The 17,565-nt window shown below is 39.1% G+C and overlaps 1 protein-coding gene across 1 annotated transcript in view; it reads right to left on the bottom strand.

Annotated features, from left to right (window-relative positions):
• ADGRV1 (adhesion G protein-coupled receptor V1) overlaps positions 1 to 17,565 on the bottom strand; it is a 3,979,741-nt gene that overhangs the window by 2,405,883 nt on the left and 1,556,293 nt on the right. Inside the window, exons 61-63 of the mRNA XM_044064182.1 lie at positions 15,857 to 15,980; positions 11,223 to 11,361; positions 7,983 to 8,168 (exon numbers count right to left, since the gene is read on the bottom strand). Coding sequence (XP_043920117.1) covers positions 7,983 to 8,168; positions 11,223 to 11,361; positions 15,857 to 15,980 — 449 coding nt within the window. The remainder of the gene's footprint in view (positions 1 to 7,982; positions 8,169 to 11,222; positions 11,362 to 15,856; positions 15,981 to 17,565) is intronic.

Genomic DNA, 17,565 nt, shown 5'->3' with positions numbered 1-17,565 from the left:
CCCTGGATTCCAAAACAGTTTAAACTCGGAGTAAAGTATGTCATGAATGTTGCAGGAGTGCCTGAGCACTGGAGATTTCGGAGGGCTCAACATCAGGAAATGTAAAGGAATGAGAAAGTGCGCAATAACTGACAACAACAACTTGCAGACAATTCACATTTCTGAAGCATAATTTAAAACTGCTGGACACCTTGACTCATCCACTCTGTGATGCAGCACACCAGATTTAATAAATATGAAATGCTGCTTTTCCTGACAGCGCACACCCTGTAGGAGAATACTCTGAGGGTTGAGAAATGACACCACATATATTCTCCAACAAACAGATGATCAGCTAGGTATTGCCAGTGCCTCAGTACTGAAGGAACAGAGAGCTGATGCTGGCTGTTTGTGATCTGTTTGCACTATCCGTCTGTTCTGCTAACCACATCCATTTGAGATCTAGATTTGCCTATCACTGGGCATAGTTGCATATGTGATATTCCAATACCATATGGAAGATTACAATCTGCAGTGCCTTTAAGTATAGTGTGTTGCCCCACAGTTTCTTGCTGTGTGCTTCTGGCTACCTACCCTGGGTGGCACAGTGGTGCAGTGGTTAGTGTTATTGCCTCACAGCAAGAGGTTCTCTGGCACAATTCTCAGCTGGGTTGCCTTCTGTATGGAGTATGCATGTCCTACCTGTGTTCATGTGAGTTTCCTCCTGGTGCTCCGGTTTCCTCCCACATTCCAAAGACATGCATCTGGAGCATTTCTCCCTAGGCCTCTGCTGAAAATGGGCTCTGCCCCAGTCAGACTTTCCTGGTAAACAAGTGTTAAATAAATAAAATTACAGAAAGAGATAGCTCTCATATTCTGGACAAATTCCTAGCTGCCATATGTCACAAGGCTGAATGAGTTTTGTCTTATTGAAGTTCTGATTCAGACATCTGGATAAATCCATGAGAGTTCAAGACAAAGCCAAGAATACATCTGAGATGATCATTGCATGTAGGCCTTCATAATATTGTTACATTGAAGCACAGTGGCTTTCTAGTCCGTGGTGCAAAGGGTCTATCCCATGAATCCCAAAAAAGAGAAAACTGGTCAAAAGGGACACACTATCTGATACCAGTGAAGACAGCTAAGAGAAATAATAGCAGTATAAGAAAGGATGGCAGTTGCTGTATACAACAATAAAAGTGATGTGACAGGGTCTGGTCCAAATTAATGTATCACGCCATTCTATCATGTTCAACATGTAGGCATAGAAAACATGATGTTTACAATGTACATGTTACATTGTCAGTATCTGCTCATTGCATGATGATATGTGCATGCCTTGGACACCTGTGGCATAGGATTCCACCCATACTTTCAACAGCTATGATGCTATTCAGTGGGCATGACGGTAATTATATGCTCAGACATAGAGAGATACACAGGGCAGGTAGCCAGAACCACACAGCAAGACACTGTGGGGCAACACAATATACTTAGAGGCACTACAGTCTGTGGTATGGATGTCCTCTGTATGTAATGTTCCCCTAGTCCTAGTATGGCAAATTTGTTTGAGAAAAATCCTCAGCAACATCTCTACTAATTTATCTGTCAGTGTCTATAGCCATGCTATATGCCAGCTTCCCTACTAGTTATATAGTTTGGAGTAGAAAACGCTGCAACTTGATGATCAAATCTGGATGATTTACAACTTTTCGTTTAGTGGTTGACATTGAAAGTAATTGCTGGCATATCATCCCTGCAGCACTTCACATTTTTTATTTATTTATTTATTTTTAATGTTTTCCTTTACTGCACACTTGCATGACTGTGGAATCTTTAAGTATACATAATGAATGGGGAGGGTAAAGTCAACCACATAAGAGGGGTTGTTTCCCTGAAAAAAAATGCATTTTTTTTTGTCTGGGCAAGGATTTGCTTTGTTGTTTTTTTGCAATTCTACCTTTGTTTAGATCTTATTTGAGGAGTCATTGTAGAACTGCATATGCCACAGACAGAGCTGTAGTTATCTGGGAATAGACCCAAGAATGCAGTGGTGTACAACTTTGGAGTGTGCGGGGTATAAATATTAATCTTATAGGATTACCTATCATGGTGTTGCACCACCATAGTAAGTTAGTGTTAGGCTTTGCTATAATAAGTATGGGCCATATTAAATACAGGTTACGCGGTTTGGTACTGTTGGGCTATGATGCTTTTATTAGTTCAGTAACCACTTTCATGAGGACAACCATCATTCACCCAAGAGTCTCAATAGCCTCAATGTGCTGCCTATCTGCCCTGTTCTGTACAGTATCAAAGGTATGTGACATACCCTGCTATACCCCATTAACTTTTCCAAGAGAAGAAGGTATCTGCCAGTGCAGCACATCACTAGATTGCATCTGCATATAGATTGGTAACCTTATGCTCCAGACAAACTATGGACAATATAATCCCAATGGTGCCTTTGACCATGACTGACAGTAACCCTGGAAACTGACAAGTGGTGATGCTTTGTGTTTAACCCCTACTGCAGTCATTGCCACATAGTTAACCTGTCTTACCAATGGGGATCAGCTGTCCAGCTACTGCCTGGCCACTGGTGGAATGAGGAAGTGTATCTGTAGCTGTTACACCCTGTGTACATGTTACAGTGCCATGGAATGTACCTGTATAAATTCTGTCTGTATCTGTACTGATATGGTTGTGTCTTCTCCTGCATCTTACTACCTGTACAGTCATTGTGTCATTCTGTTGTGCCATCAGCATACCTGGCAACCTCTTAGTGCAAGAAATCTGAACAAAACCTAAAATAATGGTGGGACAAATGCCCAAATATCGGACAGACTTTAAATATTGCTGTTATAAACTTAGAAAGTTGTTAGAATAACATAATTTGCGTTAGCATGCATAGTCTGCAGGACATGAAGACTGAAACTCAAATGTATGCCGATATTTTAGTGACTTCAATTCTCAAGTAATTTGTCAGAAAACCATAAATTTTATGAGGAACAGATGAAAAATATGAGGCAAAAATCTAGGCATTCTGTAAATTTCCAGACAGTTGAGAGGTATGGCCAGCACTAAGACCCCCATCTGCTGAGGCAGAAGAGTTGTCTAACAGGTAAAAGGCATATGATGGTGAGACACCTCAACAGAGAATGTGTAAGCTTGCATCAATCAATACTGTCTTACATATTGCATCTATCTGTCTCCATGACTAAATGATCTCTGCATCATACTAGAAGACCCTGAAATACATGCAATATATGTGTAAGACATGTAGTAGGTTGAAATATTGCCAAATGTGGCACCTGACATACATGACCATGCACTATATATCCCATTTGTCTTTGGCAGCAGGGTCCACATGGACATCCCTGCTGAAAAGAGACAGCATATAGCCTGCAGTGCACTCTGTCTCTTAAAACTGCAGTATCTCAGAAATAACTTATTCACTCTTGTTTGAGTGAAAACAAAGAATTCTACTGATAGTAATGCACTGTTTGGGGATTTTCGTCTTTCCTCACTGTTGCCAATCATGGAATTTGTATATAAGTTTGGAGGTATGTGAAATTCATGGAAGAAAGTGCTTTTGATCTGAGACATTGATAAGTAGAGCACAAGTGTATATCAGTCTCTCATGATCACTCAAGTGTTTTCTGACCAAGTGTCACAATTTTATTTTATGGTCAGCAGCTAAAGTACCTAATAGCTGCTGAACATGTTGCAACCTTTGGAAATGGTGCCAACCTTTAAAATATAAGGCAAGTGCATCAGAATGTGAAGATGGATTTAGGACATTTGTTTAGGAACATCAGGAAGTCTTGATAACGCACTTCCTTCATAGGTGCTATAACATCTGCCTGGTTGGACCAGGCAGTGTTCTATTCTGTAGAACAGACAAGTTGGCAAATACGGTCACTGATGTCCAGCATTGGGCAGGGATCCACCATGTTGGGTAAAGGTATGTCATGACTGCAATGACCTGGCACAAAGGAAGCCTAATGGCCTGTTATTTTTCTAAATTTCTATATATCTATCTATATCTGTCTACCTATCTATCTATATATCTGTCTATCTATCTAACTATGCGCGTGCACACACACACACACACACACACACACACACACACACACACACACACACACACACACACACACACACACACACACACACACACACACACACACACACACACACACACACACACACACACACACACACACACACATTTTTTTTTGCTTTCAGATGTATCCAATGAGACTTGAAAGCTCAAGAAAAGAAAGGTGTGGAGACTCAGCAATAGTGAGCCTTAAGTGGCATTTGTCAATACCAGGGTAGAGTTACCTTTTGGGACCCTCTGGTGTAGGTGGAAACAGTGTACATTTGACACAGGTAGTGTGCCCTTGTTCAGGATGCTTTTGCTGTTGAGCCCAGCCTGCAGTAGAAGTCACAAGCCATGTCATGGATAGCAGAAGCACTGGAGGTAGACATTTAAACCATCCCGCATTAGTAAGGAGTGCAGCACCTTAATATCTGGCACATTCATGACAGCCAGCACAGTAGCTCCATCCATCTAACGGTAGTGTCTCTGCTACATCTGTATGGGCACCTGCTGGCTTGTCATCTTATCCCCCTGTCCATTTGTGCTGAACATGCATGCATTAACAACAGAATTTCTTAGGCTTTTATACAGCAATGGCACTATATTTCAAATAAGCATTGCTGATGATCACAGGTGCTTATCATGGACCTGACAGTTATACTGCACTCAGGCAGTATGATTGTGTGCTACTGATATGTACACTCAGGCAGCTTTCATATGTGCACTAGTAATGGTTTCTGTATGTGCTATTCAAGTTGATTTAGATGTTTGTCTACCCAATGTCATCCCAAATAGAGCTTAAAATAATTTAAAACAAATCAAATTAATAAAATAGAAATAAATCATCAACAAAAAATAACACTTAAAATGATTAATGAGACAGTTAAATGCAAGACCATGGATGATTTTAGCTTAATAATGAATAATAAATAAGTATATAGAAAAATATATAATTAACCCACATCATAACCTCATTCAAATAAGTGTGTTTTGGGGGACCTCTAAAAGCCTAAAGGAGGCAGAGCAGCATATAACCATTGGAACCACCAAGACACCCAAAGTGAAGGAATGAAGAGGCCTGACAGGACAATATGGAACCAAAAACCAGTAACGTCATAAGGTAGGAGGACTCAGATCATGAAGGGATAAATAAATCATGAGCAAGATATTACAAATGATACATGATTGTACATGCAGTCAGCGAGGATGCTGCAGCATACAATAAAAATGCAGGTAATGAGAGTTAACCATAAATAATAATTTTGCCAAATTCCATATCTGCTGTACACAATCAAGCCTACTTACTGAAACCACAGGTATAAGAAGTTTTTGTAGTCAAATCAAGAGCATACCAGAGCCAGAACTATCTCCAACAGGTCATAAGATACTTAATCCATTATTTTTTTTCTAAAATGAAAATAAGACGTCTTTACATCAACTGGCACTTGCTTCCTAAGTGCCAATCTGCCATCAAAAATAACACCAAGATAAAAAAATAAATAACACCAAGATTTCCAATTTTCATCACAAAAGCCAACATATCACCAGAGTCTAGGGTTGAAGAGTCAAATTCCCTTAAGAAGGCATAAATGACCAAGACATTCATCTTAGAAGTGTTGAGCTATAAGTGATAGTCATCCAGTTTTGTATCCTTTCCAAGTCCTCTGGTAATAAATTCACAACAGGCATCATATGCTGAGGAAATGAAAGTTATAGCTGTTTATCATCTACATAGCAGTGATATTGCAAAATGAGTTCACCTAGTGGAAGCATATACACAGAGAACAACAACAGGCTTAGAAATGAATCCAAGGAACTCCAGATCTAACATGGTATACAGATAAAGAGTGCACACCTGAAATTAGCTGGTGGATATGGCCTCTCAAGTAAGAAGCAAATAAACAAAGATAGTGTTTGATGTCAAAAACTTTCTCAAAAGTGATCAAGACATATGTTATGGTACACTGTGTCAAATACAGAGAGACCAAGGATGACCAGAAGAGAATAATATTGCTGATTCGTCATCACAAGGAGGCCACATCACAAGGACTGTATCTAGTGAAGAAACTGGACTAGACAGGGTTAAGAATATAGCATTCATGAAGAATTGATTCAAACTGTTTACAGACAACTTTCTCAATAACCTTCCCAATAAATTGTAGGTTAGACATAACAAGGTCATCAGGATCAAAATAATACATCTTTACAGCAGAGTATATAAAAGCCTTCTTTTCTGTAATTTTTGTATAGTGCCCCCCTTTCAGGTCTGCATTTTGTAGTCATACTTACTGCAAACAATTCAGTCTCCTGTGTTCCTTCTGTTCTCCAGTTTCTTATTTTTTTTTTACTTCTTCCATTATCTCTGTATCATTTGTTTGTATGGTGACCCTCCTATTTAAAAAAAAATGGTGCCTCATCCAAATACAAAAATAACCCCCCATCCTGAGAGATTTCTCTCAAGTTGGCCCACTCCACCATTCCACTTGAAGTGGTCCACATAGCATGCATATGTTTTTTTGCTTCAGTTTCCCAGCATGATAGATATAGATGGTTGCATATCAATATGTAAGTTTTCTTGCTCTGCCTAGTGTTTTCATATCACCATGTCCAGACATCTTGCAGTGCTGATTAGTAAACTTCTTTTTTCATATTCTGTTGATTGCTTTCCTTATTTGGAGTTTTTTTTTTAGTTGCCTGTTTGTTCCTTTCTGCTGAGTACCATCTGCACCGCCCTTCAGAACTTTCTAAATCTGGCCATTTGTCTCTGACCCACTCAATTATCTTATTTAGCATAGTCTTTCTTCCCCTGGTGTTTATTCCACCTGTAACTATGTAGCCTTTGGTTTAGTGCTCCCTTACTGTTTCTCTTCATTTTAAATATTATGACAGTTTTATCACACCATCATACATTTACAATGCTTTAGTTCTGTGGCTCTCACGATGGATTTTCCCAAGTGAGGTTACTTGTCCATTAGGTTCTTTATACACTGATATTAAATTGTGTTTATCCATAGTGAATGTAACTATCTACATACATATGGGATTATGGCAGCTCACTAGTAACATTTCTGCTTTACTACTCTGGGATCTGAAGTTCAATTCTGACCACTGCTTGCTGTCTATGCAAAGTTTGCCTGTTCTGTGTAGGTCAATGTGGGTATTCTCTGGATGGTCTATTTTTTCCAAAGGCATCCTGTTTGATTAGATACAATAAAATTCTCTATCTGTGTACACAAACACACACACACGCGCGCGCACAGACATGCGCGCACACACACACACACACACACACACACACACACACACACACACACACACACACATATAAACACAAACGCACACAATTGAATGTATTGCATTCCTCATTGCCCTTGTATCGTATGTCCTTAGATCATGGCTGAAATACCTACAAGAGAAATAATTTTATTAACCTAATTAATAAATGCATAGATTTAAAAAAAACATCCAGTCTTTATTACCTACTGGAACAATTATCAGATATGTCCGATCTTAGGGCATGAATGAAAAAAAAAAAACTGTAGCCTAGCATTCCCTTTGCGTGAAAGTTACCAAATGACTAATTTTCATTTTGCCAGCCACAAGCTAGTCATGTAGGTATAATTATATGTTATGACTGGTCTATAGCTATGATACCTCTATAGGACATGGTATATATATATATATATATATATATATATATATATATATATATATATATATATATCAGAAACTCATGAAGTCTTAATATTTCATACATCTGTGTTAGACCTAGTGATTATTCAGGCAAGCACATATTTTTACATATAGTTATGCTAGCAGTACCACTTACTTCAGTCTATGACTAACAGTTTTCTAAAGTTAATGAAACTGTAAAGACAAGCATTTTCCATACCTGCCTTGCTTCTTCACTTGTCAGCAGCAGTTCTTGTGTAAATGTAAACTCGCCATAAGGAAGGTCGCTGGCTACGACAGTGATGTTTGCAATCCTGTGCGATTCATTCAAAGCTGCTCCATTGCTGACACCAGTTAACTGTAACTGATAAGGGCGTCTCTCCTCTGGAATATCATCATCCAGGACCTAAAAATCGTGATGAAACCAGAAGCTTTTTAAGGATGGCTCATGGATAGTCTTAGTAACTACAACAAAGGTGCATATTTTGCAATTTGCTAAAAAGACTTTCAAGTACCATCAGACCGTATTCCTTTATGATGATATCCCATCAGTATGATATTGCTGAAATAGAGTGCTTTAAAGGTTTAATTTATAACTGAAGTAATAACTCAAAATGTGCTTTATAACTGAATAACATCACTCCTTGGTTATGCATATCACTTAGATTTTCCTTCTGTTTCATAATACATTTCATGTCATAATAGTTGGTGAGTTGGTGACAATGTTTGAAATCAAACTTTTGCTATTCTTGAGACCTACTTTTGGCCCTTTGACCTTTCTTCTGTCCTCCTTTTAGTCCATCTATAGCTTGTATATGTAGAAAAGGGTCTACAAATTACTGAAGGACCGCATCATTGAAGATGAAATCATGAAGACGACATTGTTGAAACTTTAAAGCATCGAACACCCGGAACACAGAAAGCCATCTCGGGGAAAAGAACCACTTGGCCACCAGAACAACAAAAAAAAAAAAACAATAAACAAGGAAGAAAGTAAAACCCTCCAAGGTGGGGCCTTCACCCCCCACACCCCCCAACTAAATATAGCAATTCCGAGATCGCACTACAGTGAGGAAAGGGCAATGTTCACTATGGTGGCTGAGTGGTTCTTTTCCTGGGGTTTGTTTTTAATGTTCTGAGTGTTCGATGTTTTAAGTTTCACCGATGTCATCTCGATAATTTTGTCTTCAATGATGTAGTCTTTCAATATTTTCAGGTATACCTGTAGAAAATTGGGAACGGTGTGATATCATAGGGCTGTGATCTTGTTGAGTTCCCATTCCAGGCGCCCTGACCTATGTGCCTGGGCACCAGTCAAGGGTACAGCTTCCTCAATAAAGCTTACTCAAAACATGAGGGTACACTGTCTTGTACGGGTGCATCTGGTGTTAGACTGTTATCTTTGGCTAGTAGACAAGCCACATATCCCAGATGCTTTACCTTGTTCTGTTTTACTTAATGCCAAGTCAGTAAGAAAAAAATCTGAATAGCTTTGTTTTTGATCTTCTTCATACAGCTGACCTGGGTTTTATTACAGAGAGGTTTTTGATGAGTGCTTGGGTCAATACCTTAAGTTCTGTCTATCACCTGGTCAGTAGGTCATACACAACCCAAGACAGGGGAATGATCAGTGTGAGGGGGGCTATCTGTTTTCTATCTAATTTGGTTTTCCAGAAGGTGAATACTGAGAGTTCGTACACAGTTAAATATGTCCTGAGAACAGAAGTGAGCAGCAGATTTCTCTTGGTGTACTATTCTCCATGTTACCTGAAATATTTTCTATAATAGTTCCCAAATTTCCCAATCATTATATTTCCCAGTAATCAAGATGGTTGATTACTGGAGATTTTAATGCCTAGACTGATGACAAGACATGTGAGTTTGTCATGGACCTCCTAGAGTTTTTTTTTTTTTTTTTTTTTTTTTAAAGCTTTGGCTTCTCATGGTTTGTTTCACTGCTACCCCTAAGTTTACGTATTCTTTGGACTTGATCTTTCAGCGTAACCTTGACTCTTGGAGCCAAGTGATGGGACATGTTTCCTGGTCATAACATTAGCTTTTGCACCTCAGTCTTGTTTTTCTCCCATGCTTGGTGCCTTGAATTAGAGATGATCAAATGCAGGGACTTTTAGCTGCCATTTAGACTTCTTCTGTCCACTGCTGTTCAACTAATAGAATAGTCAGGCTGGCAATTCTGAAGCTCTAGTGTTGGCATATAAAAGCATAGCTGTTGAAGCTCTAGACCAAGTATCTGTAGTTCTCAACTCTTGCTCAAGAATCAGGAACAAAGCCGGCAAGTAATGAATGGCAATGGTCTAACCAGGAGGAATTTTAAATATCAGTCTAATTAACTTAGAAATATTTTCCATCAACATGCACTTTCTAAATAATAAGTAGCATGAAACTCTGTCTTACAATATTGACCGAATGTACTCCCCAGGAGCTCCGCCCCAAAAATCAAACATTTTATGAGGGATATGGCTAAACTATGAGGTAGGTTCTAATCTGTACTTGACATTATCTTTAACAAAGACAGATACTGTTCTGTTCAACCTACAGCATAAACAACAATTTAGCACTATACCTCATAAATTGTAAGACAGCAGAGATGTCTTCAAACAAGGTTCATATGGCAATGAAGACTTCAATTAAGACTGAGACTGTATTTTATTAGATGTCTTGTATTTGTAAGTGTCATCATCACCTCATTTTGTTTGCTTGCTTCCAGTTTTCTCAAGTATAAAGGATTTCTTTTATTTTGTCTAAATAAGAATGAACAGGACTTCCAAATGTCCTTTTAGTGAGAGACGTGTCTCATCTGCTGCTAAGTTGGCTAGGGACTAAAATTTCTGTACAGTACATGTTCACATGCTATGATTACTGCACAAATAATACAGCTAAAACGTCCAAAGTTATAGACTTTGAGAAACCATTTAAATGTGGTAAAAATCACATTAATGAATTTCGCAAAAGTACTATAAGCATACAGGACAATCTAAATGGGATAGTAAGTTAAACTTCCAGTTGCATCAGTCCTTGAACATATCAGAGCAGTTTGTACAAGCATAAATAACTGATGAAAGCAGGCACTGATATAAATAATTGTGTAATGTTGGATGATGTAAGGACTAGGCACAGTAGAAGAAACACTGCAAAATTAGTCTATTTAATTATTCAGCAAATGAATATTCAGTTTTTTTTTTCTGAAGCTCATTACATGTTTTGTGTTTGACAGATGTAAAGCAGCTGGAGTCCAGAACGTTGTTTCACCTAAAATCTTACTGTTTGTCATGCATAGTGTTTAAATACCATGTGGCTATTTAATCAACTTCTGCGCTGCTGTGTATGATTCAGACAAAATATTAGCAGCTGTTTAAGTCATATCATTTGGAAAATGTAAACTTCACTCCCACTGTAGTCTGGTGCACACCCCCTACATTTCATGCAGTGCCTTACACACCTGTAGCAGAATAGTGGCAGCTGATTGTCGGTCTTTCATGAGAACTCTTCCTGATATTTCCACAAATTCATTTTGAAGTGGTGGAGTAATATTCCAGTAAACAGTGATCTCACCAAATATGCCTGGTCCACGCTCTATTCTAAAGAGATAAATAAGAGCATAAAACAAACAACCAGCTGTACATTTAAAGAGGGCTTCATGCAGGACTGTCACTAAACTTGTATTAAGCAATTAAATAAATACAGACAGTGCAGACTGACTCATGTTATTCTACAGTTTTAAGAATATATATGTAGCACTCCTCCTCTGCTATGTATGAAAGAAGTAAAACTTACTGAAAACATGGAGATCAGCTTCTTAAGGCAACCTTCATATCACTCTGAGTGAAACTGTATTTATTATAATTTCTTTATGTATTATCTGTAAGATTATAAAAGAGTTGAAGTTTTCCATGACTTAGACATATGTGTATAGTTTACAGACAGCATGGTTGTATAAATAGTTACTACAGTAGCTATAGTACCACAGTAGACCTTTTTTCTCCCCTCCCAGTACTTACTTAAAGGCCCCTTTCTCCAAACCTGTGCTATAAACTAAGCTACGCTCCTTTCTAGCTCCTCAAGCCTCGCTAGTCTTGTCTTTCCTTTCTACTGCTCCCTGCAAACCAAGCAATCCTCTCTCCAGGCCTTCTACCTTTTCTCTTTCTTACCCTCAAGCCTGCAACTTTCACTTTTTTTCTCTTTCTATCTCTCTCAATGCTTTGCCTTCAATTTCACTCTTTCTGCTTGCCCCTAATATTCACTACCCCTCCATTAATTGCACTGTCTCTTCTAGAGATGTGTTTACAACCCTAAGCTCACTATCTTATTGTCATCACATCTCTCTTTTATTTTTTAGTAGTCACTTGCACAGAAAAGTGACCTCAATCCCCCACCCCACCCTGAATACACCTGGCTGACATTCTATCTACTGACCCTAAAAGTGATACAAGGATTGCACTATAGCCAAGGATGAGAGGAAACCAACAAAAACAAAAGAAAAACACCATCACAGGCTATATGTATGTATCCCAATTGCTTCTTCCTCACCTAGTGTTAAAAGCATTTGTTATGTCTTTTTTTGCAATTGTGGCATGCACATGTATTTCTCAGCTGACTAACCCCCACCACCACCTTTCTTCCATCACCACAGAGAATGCATCTTTCTCCCTAGTCTCTATATCAATTTGGCACCTAACTAACTTCAGGAAAGTGTGCTAAATGCTAAGACTTTGCTGCCTGTCTCCTCTCTTTTCTAAACAAAGGATTCACTTCATGCATTATCAACATCTGTCTTTACTCACTTAGTCTCTCCACTCTAAACATTGTTCTCATCACTGATAAACTTAAGTGCAAGTCCCACTGATAGTTTTTTTTTTTTTTTTTTGTGAAGCATAGAGATCTTCTGGTCCTGGCTCTGCCTGCTCAGACTCTCTCCGCTCCCCTATCCTACCCCCATTCCCACCCATCCCCACTTTCTTTGCATATATACTCTTACAGACTATACCCCTTCCTCCTACCAAACCAATCACCCTCTCTAACTAATCTAACACCTGCTTCACTCCTATAACCACTCCCACCTATCTCTCCTCACTTACATTCTCACTGGTCCCCCTTCCCCTCCTCACTAATTCCTACTTTTCATTTCTAGTAGCACCCTGTCTGCTTTCTCTGCTTTCACTACTCTTATTCACTGCATTCTTGACTCATCTATCACACTTCCCTCTCTGTACCTACTCTCCAGTCATGTGGCCACTCTATCTCTTCACAATCTTTCTCTTCCTCCTCTCTCTAACAACCTCTTACCGTTCATCACTTTACTATCAATCCCCTTCTCCTACTCTCCCCATACGCCTAACAGTCATACTATCTCTTATCCACAATTAATCTCACCATTTCTCTTCCCTATTTCACCATCTGACCTCTTCAAAGTTCATACTTGTTCTAACTCATCTCTCTGGTCAGAAACCTAGATCACTACCCTGACCTTGCTCTCTTCTCACTTTCTTTGACACTCTTCCTTAGGATGGAGACATCCACCGTAACCCTGGGCCTCCCACCTCTTCTTTGCACAATATCACTGCTCATTCCCCTCCCCCTCACTTACCCATTCCTACCAGTAATTCCCCTTCTAAACCTCTAAAAAGCTTCTCTCTAAATATTCAAAGTTGTTCTTTTTTCAGCTTTTCCCAGTTAGGGGTCACCACAGTGGAACTCCTGTCTGCTAATGATTGGCAGTAGATTTTTACGGGGCTGAGGTGCCAGCCCGATGCCCAACCTTTAACAAAGGCATGCCCATTCACGCATGCCTTCTGAATGCCACTCGACTGCGGGGAGGACATGCAGACTCCACACAGAAGGCGCTCCAGCCTAGAATCGAATCTCTAAATATTCAAAGTATTGTAAATAAAGTAACAGAACTGTACTCCTGGATATGTAACACATCTCCTTACATTCTTTCCCTATCAAAAACTTGGCTAGAACCTCACATTCTTAACACAGAAATCCTACCTTCAGGTTATAACATCTTTCACTCAGAGCCAATAAACAGGGAGGACGGGTTGTTATACTCTACTCTGAACTACTTCATCTGTCCCCTCTCTCCATATCTGTTCCCTGCTTCTCACCTGCTGAAATACTCATTGCAAATTGTCACCTCAGCCCTCACAAAGAATTTTCCATAGTCTCTATATGCATTCCCCCTGGTGATAATATTCCCATCCTAGAGAACTTCCTGTCCTGGATCACTCACCATATCCCTTATGAAACTATCATACTTGGAGACACTAATATAGACTGGACTAAACTGTCCTCCTCATCCCCTACCTATAGTCTTAACCTTCATGGTTTTCACCAACACATCTCCACCCCTACTAGAATAAACAAAAACTCCTCATCCGGACCCATCCTTGACTGGATCCTTACTTCATTTCTTCACCTCTATCATAATCCTGGTATACTTCCCAACTCATTGAGTGACCACTCTCCAACCTTCATACACAGATTCACTCACCACTCACCTAAAGACCCTACTTACAGAAAATGCTGAAACCTTACCCACTTTGACCCAGACACTTTTACTCCAATCTATCTGGCATTAATTGGTACTTCCTCTATCACCTCCCTCTCAATTAGGCAGTACATTCCTTCAATAAAATTTTCCTTGACACGCTTGATTCTGTTGCTCCATCCAGAAAAATCAGAATCAAATCCTGCTATGCCCCCTGGCTAACAAAACAAACCCACTCAATCATGCACAAAAGAGATTTTTCATGGAAAGCCTGGGTTCAAAACAAGCCCCTTCTCTTACTGCAGACAGAGAGCTCAGACACTAAAAAACTTATCGACAAAGACAAGAGAGCTTTTTTTCCTCTAACCAAAGTAGCCCACACAAAACTCCACAAAAATTCTGGACCACCATCAACAACCTACTTCACCAGGTAACCCCACTATTCTCAACCCCTTTCCAAACAACACTGCTTCTGAAACTGTCTCCCTCCTTAACAACTATTTCATAGAAACTATTGAAAACCTTACACAATGCACAAAACAGTATGTCTCACTCAACACCTCCACTATCCCATAACAAAACTCTCTCCAATGCTTTTTCTTTCCAACCATTTCCAATTACTACAATTAAATCTCTCCTTAACAAACTTAAATCCCGCTCTCCCTCAGCAGACCAACTACCCCCTCATTTCATAAAAATAGCTGTACAATCCATCTCCTACCCTGTCTCTCATCTTATTAACCATTCCATCTCAGAAGCCCTGGTCCTTAACATTTGGCAATCCTTCTATAATATTCCACTTCAGAAAGATGGCAACTCTACAGATCCCTCCAACTTTAGACCCCCATCCAAAATCTCAGAAATGTGAATCCATGTTCAGCTACTTAAACACCTTCTCGATAACAATCTCCTCACTCCTACCCAACATGGGTTTAGGTCCCACCATAGCACTTCTACTGCATAACTGTCATTTACCCAAATACTAGCTGAAGTCCATGACAATAACCTCCTCATCTCCAGTCTTTTCCTTAATATTTCAAAGGCCTTTGATACTGTCTCTCATTCTAAACTTCTAACTAAACTCTCAGACCTACATCTCTCTACCTCATCCATCAACTGATTCTCTAGATATCTCTTTGGCAGGCAGCAATTTGTCCACTGGCAAACTATCCTCCCTCCATTCCTCCCTGTAAATGCTGGAGTTCCCCAAAGATCAATAGTGCAGCTATGGCTGTGTGCGTAAGAATTTCCACATAGTATTTAGAAAGTACATTTCAAGACTGTTTTGGTATGGAAACAAAATATCATTTATTAAAATATCAACATGAACTTGAATGTCATTATCGCTGGCAAAAGATATTGAAAAATTACAAAACTACCCCAAAGTGTGTCAGAGAAAATGATCAATAATAAAATGCACTTTTAGTTTCAGATATAAATCAAAGAAATAGTTCTGATTTTTTTTCAATTACATTAACTGCACTTTTACCAAGCATCTCCTGCAATACCTTTACCACAGATCTAAATATAGTGTTAACAACTACGCCATACCTGTTCTACCTCAGTGAAGATGCAGTTGTACTCACCTAACCAAGGCAGTCCCATTATATGCAGCCATGGGTTCACCAATTAGAATGTTCTGGGAAGATGGTGTAATTCCAACTGATCCCGATGCCCCCTGATCTCCCAATATAGTAATAATGGCCTTTCCTGTAAAAAAAAAAAAAGTACAGTCTTTGTGTCATGAAAACGATGGCAATTTCAGAAGTAACTGTTATCATAAACACAAGCAATACTGTTCAATCTCTGGATTTAGTTACAGTAAAAGGATTTGTAATGGGTGTTCATTTATTAATACTAATTTACAGGTTATAACTGACACTTTTACATATATAAAAATCAAATTGGACACTGTGCCATTTTGTGCTTTGCTAAGATTAAATGTAGGAAAATTAACAGCATTAATTGCATTCTCTATCTGTTCTACTAAGAAACATGCCCCGAGACCTCCTTGACTGGTAGAAATAATTCTAGTACCCTAAACCACTAGTAACTGTGCCTGCTATGAGGAGACTCTCAATAAATCCAATCAAATCCTCTGAAAGAAAATAAAAAAAAGGATAAATACTTGTGAATGTAGAAAAAAGTGTTTTACCATCAGGATAAAAATGAACCTTCACTTGGCAGAAACACCCCTGTGTCATGTATAAAGGACGGTTTCCACATAGAAGGCTTGGGAGTCTCATTGCTAATTCCATAGGATGACATTCACCTACTAATAGCATTACCTCTGCATTGTTCTTCTACAGTACTGCAACAGCTCCTCACTCAAGTCTAACGTAAACGTTGTATCCTTAATAAATTACCACTTCTTGCCTCTCAATATGCCTAAGTATGGAAAAAAATACAGCCCAAGTTTACAGAGACCACAGAAATGCATAGTGACTTCACACAAGACTTCATTAATCATGATTCCATACTATAGTTTTCCAGTCCCTCTTCATATTTCATGTAATATACCATGACATACTTGGATAGACTGAAAGCCCAGTCACTGTACTCTGCATCATATAGGCTGCTGAAAAGCGACTTGTGCCTGGCCTACAGGACAGTCTCTGACCCTGACATGATTGAAATGCTACACATTCACAAGTCAAATGGCACAAGAGTCACTAACTCTAGGGTTCTTAACTTAGCCTGTGACATTACCAGGACAAGCTGGAGAGACAGATGCATCTCCCAGACACTGCTGTTACTCTGGAATAAACTTCCAATTCATGTGAAGCAGAGCTCCTCACTGACCCTCTTCAAGTGCAACCTGTATAAATGGACAGAAGACACAAATTCACCCTGGGGTGGCAACCATGTCCCTCATGCACAGGGGTAGTTGGTGTTGTCATGGACTTGCTCTGCAAATTATGTCCATCTAACCAAGGGCAATTGAGGCAACTTGGGATTAACACGGCTAGCTTTGTAAGAGCTCTTGGGTCACTAGCCCAGTAACCTCCTAGGAACTATGAACCTAAGAAATAATGCATTTTCTGATTCATAGTAAAATGTACCTATTGCTTTGCTTTATGATCATGAAAAATATTGTTACTAAATGTTTTCAACAATATCTTTATTAAAGCTTCCATCAATAAAAAGAATACTCATCCATATCAAGAAGCACCACAATTTGGTAATGCATACTAAGAAAAAACAAAATCTACACCAGTAGAAAACACAAAGGCAGTGAAACAAAGACATTTGGTTTGGTTATGGACAAAGACATATGGTTTTGTAAAAATGTTGG

This window comes from Protopterus annectens, chromosome 2.part2, assembly GCF_019279795.1.
Source record: "Protopterus annectens isolate FY-2018-M chromosome 2.part2, PAN1.0, whole genome shotgun sequence".
Lineage (NCBI taxonomy): Eukaryota > Metazoa > Chordata > Ceratodontiformes > Protopteridae > Protopterus > Protopterus annectens.
The sequence above is the reverse complement of the archived record's forward strand: the minus strand, read 5'-3'. Positions and strand labels throughout refer to the sequence as shown.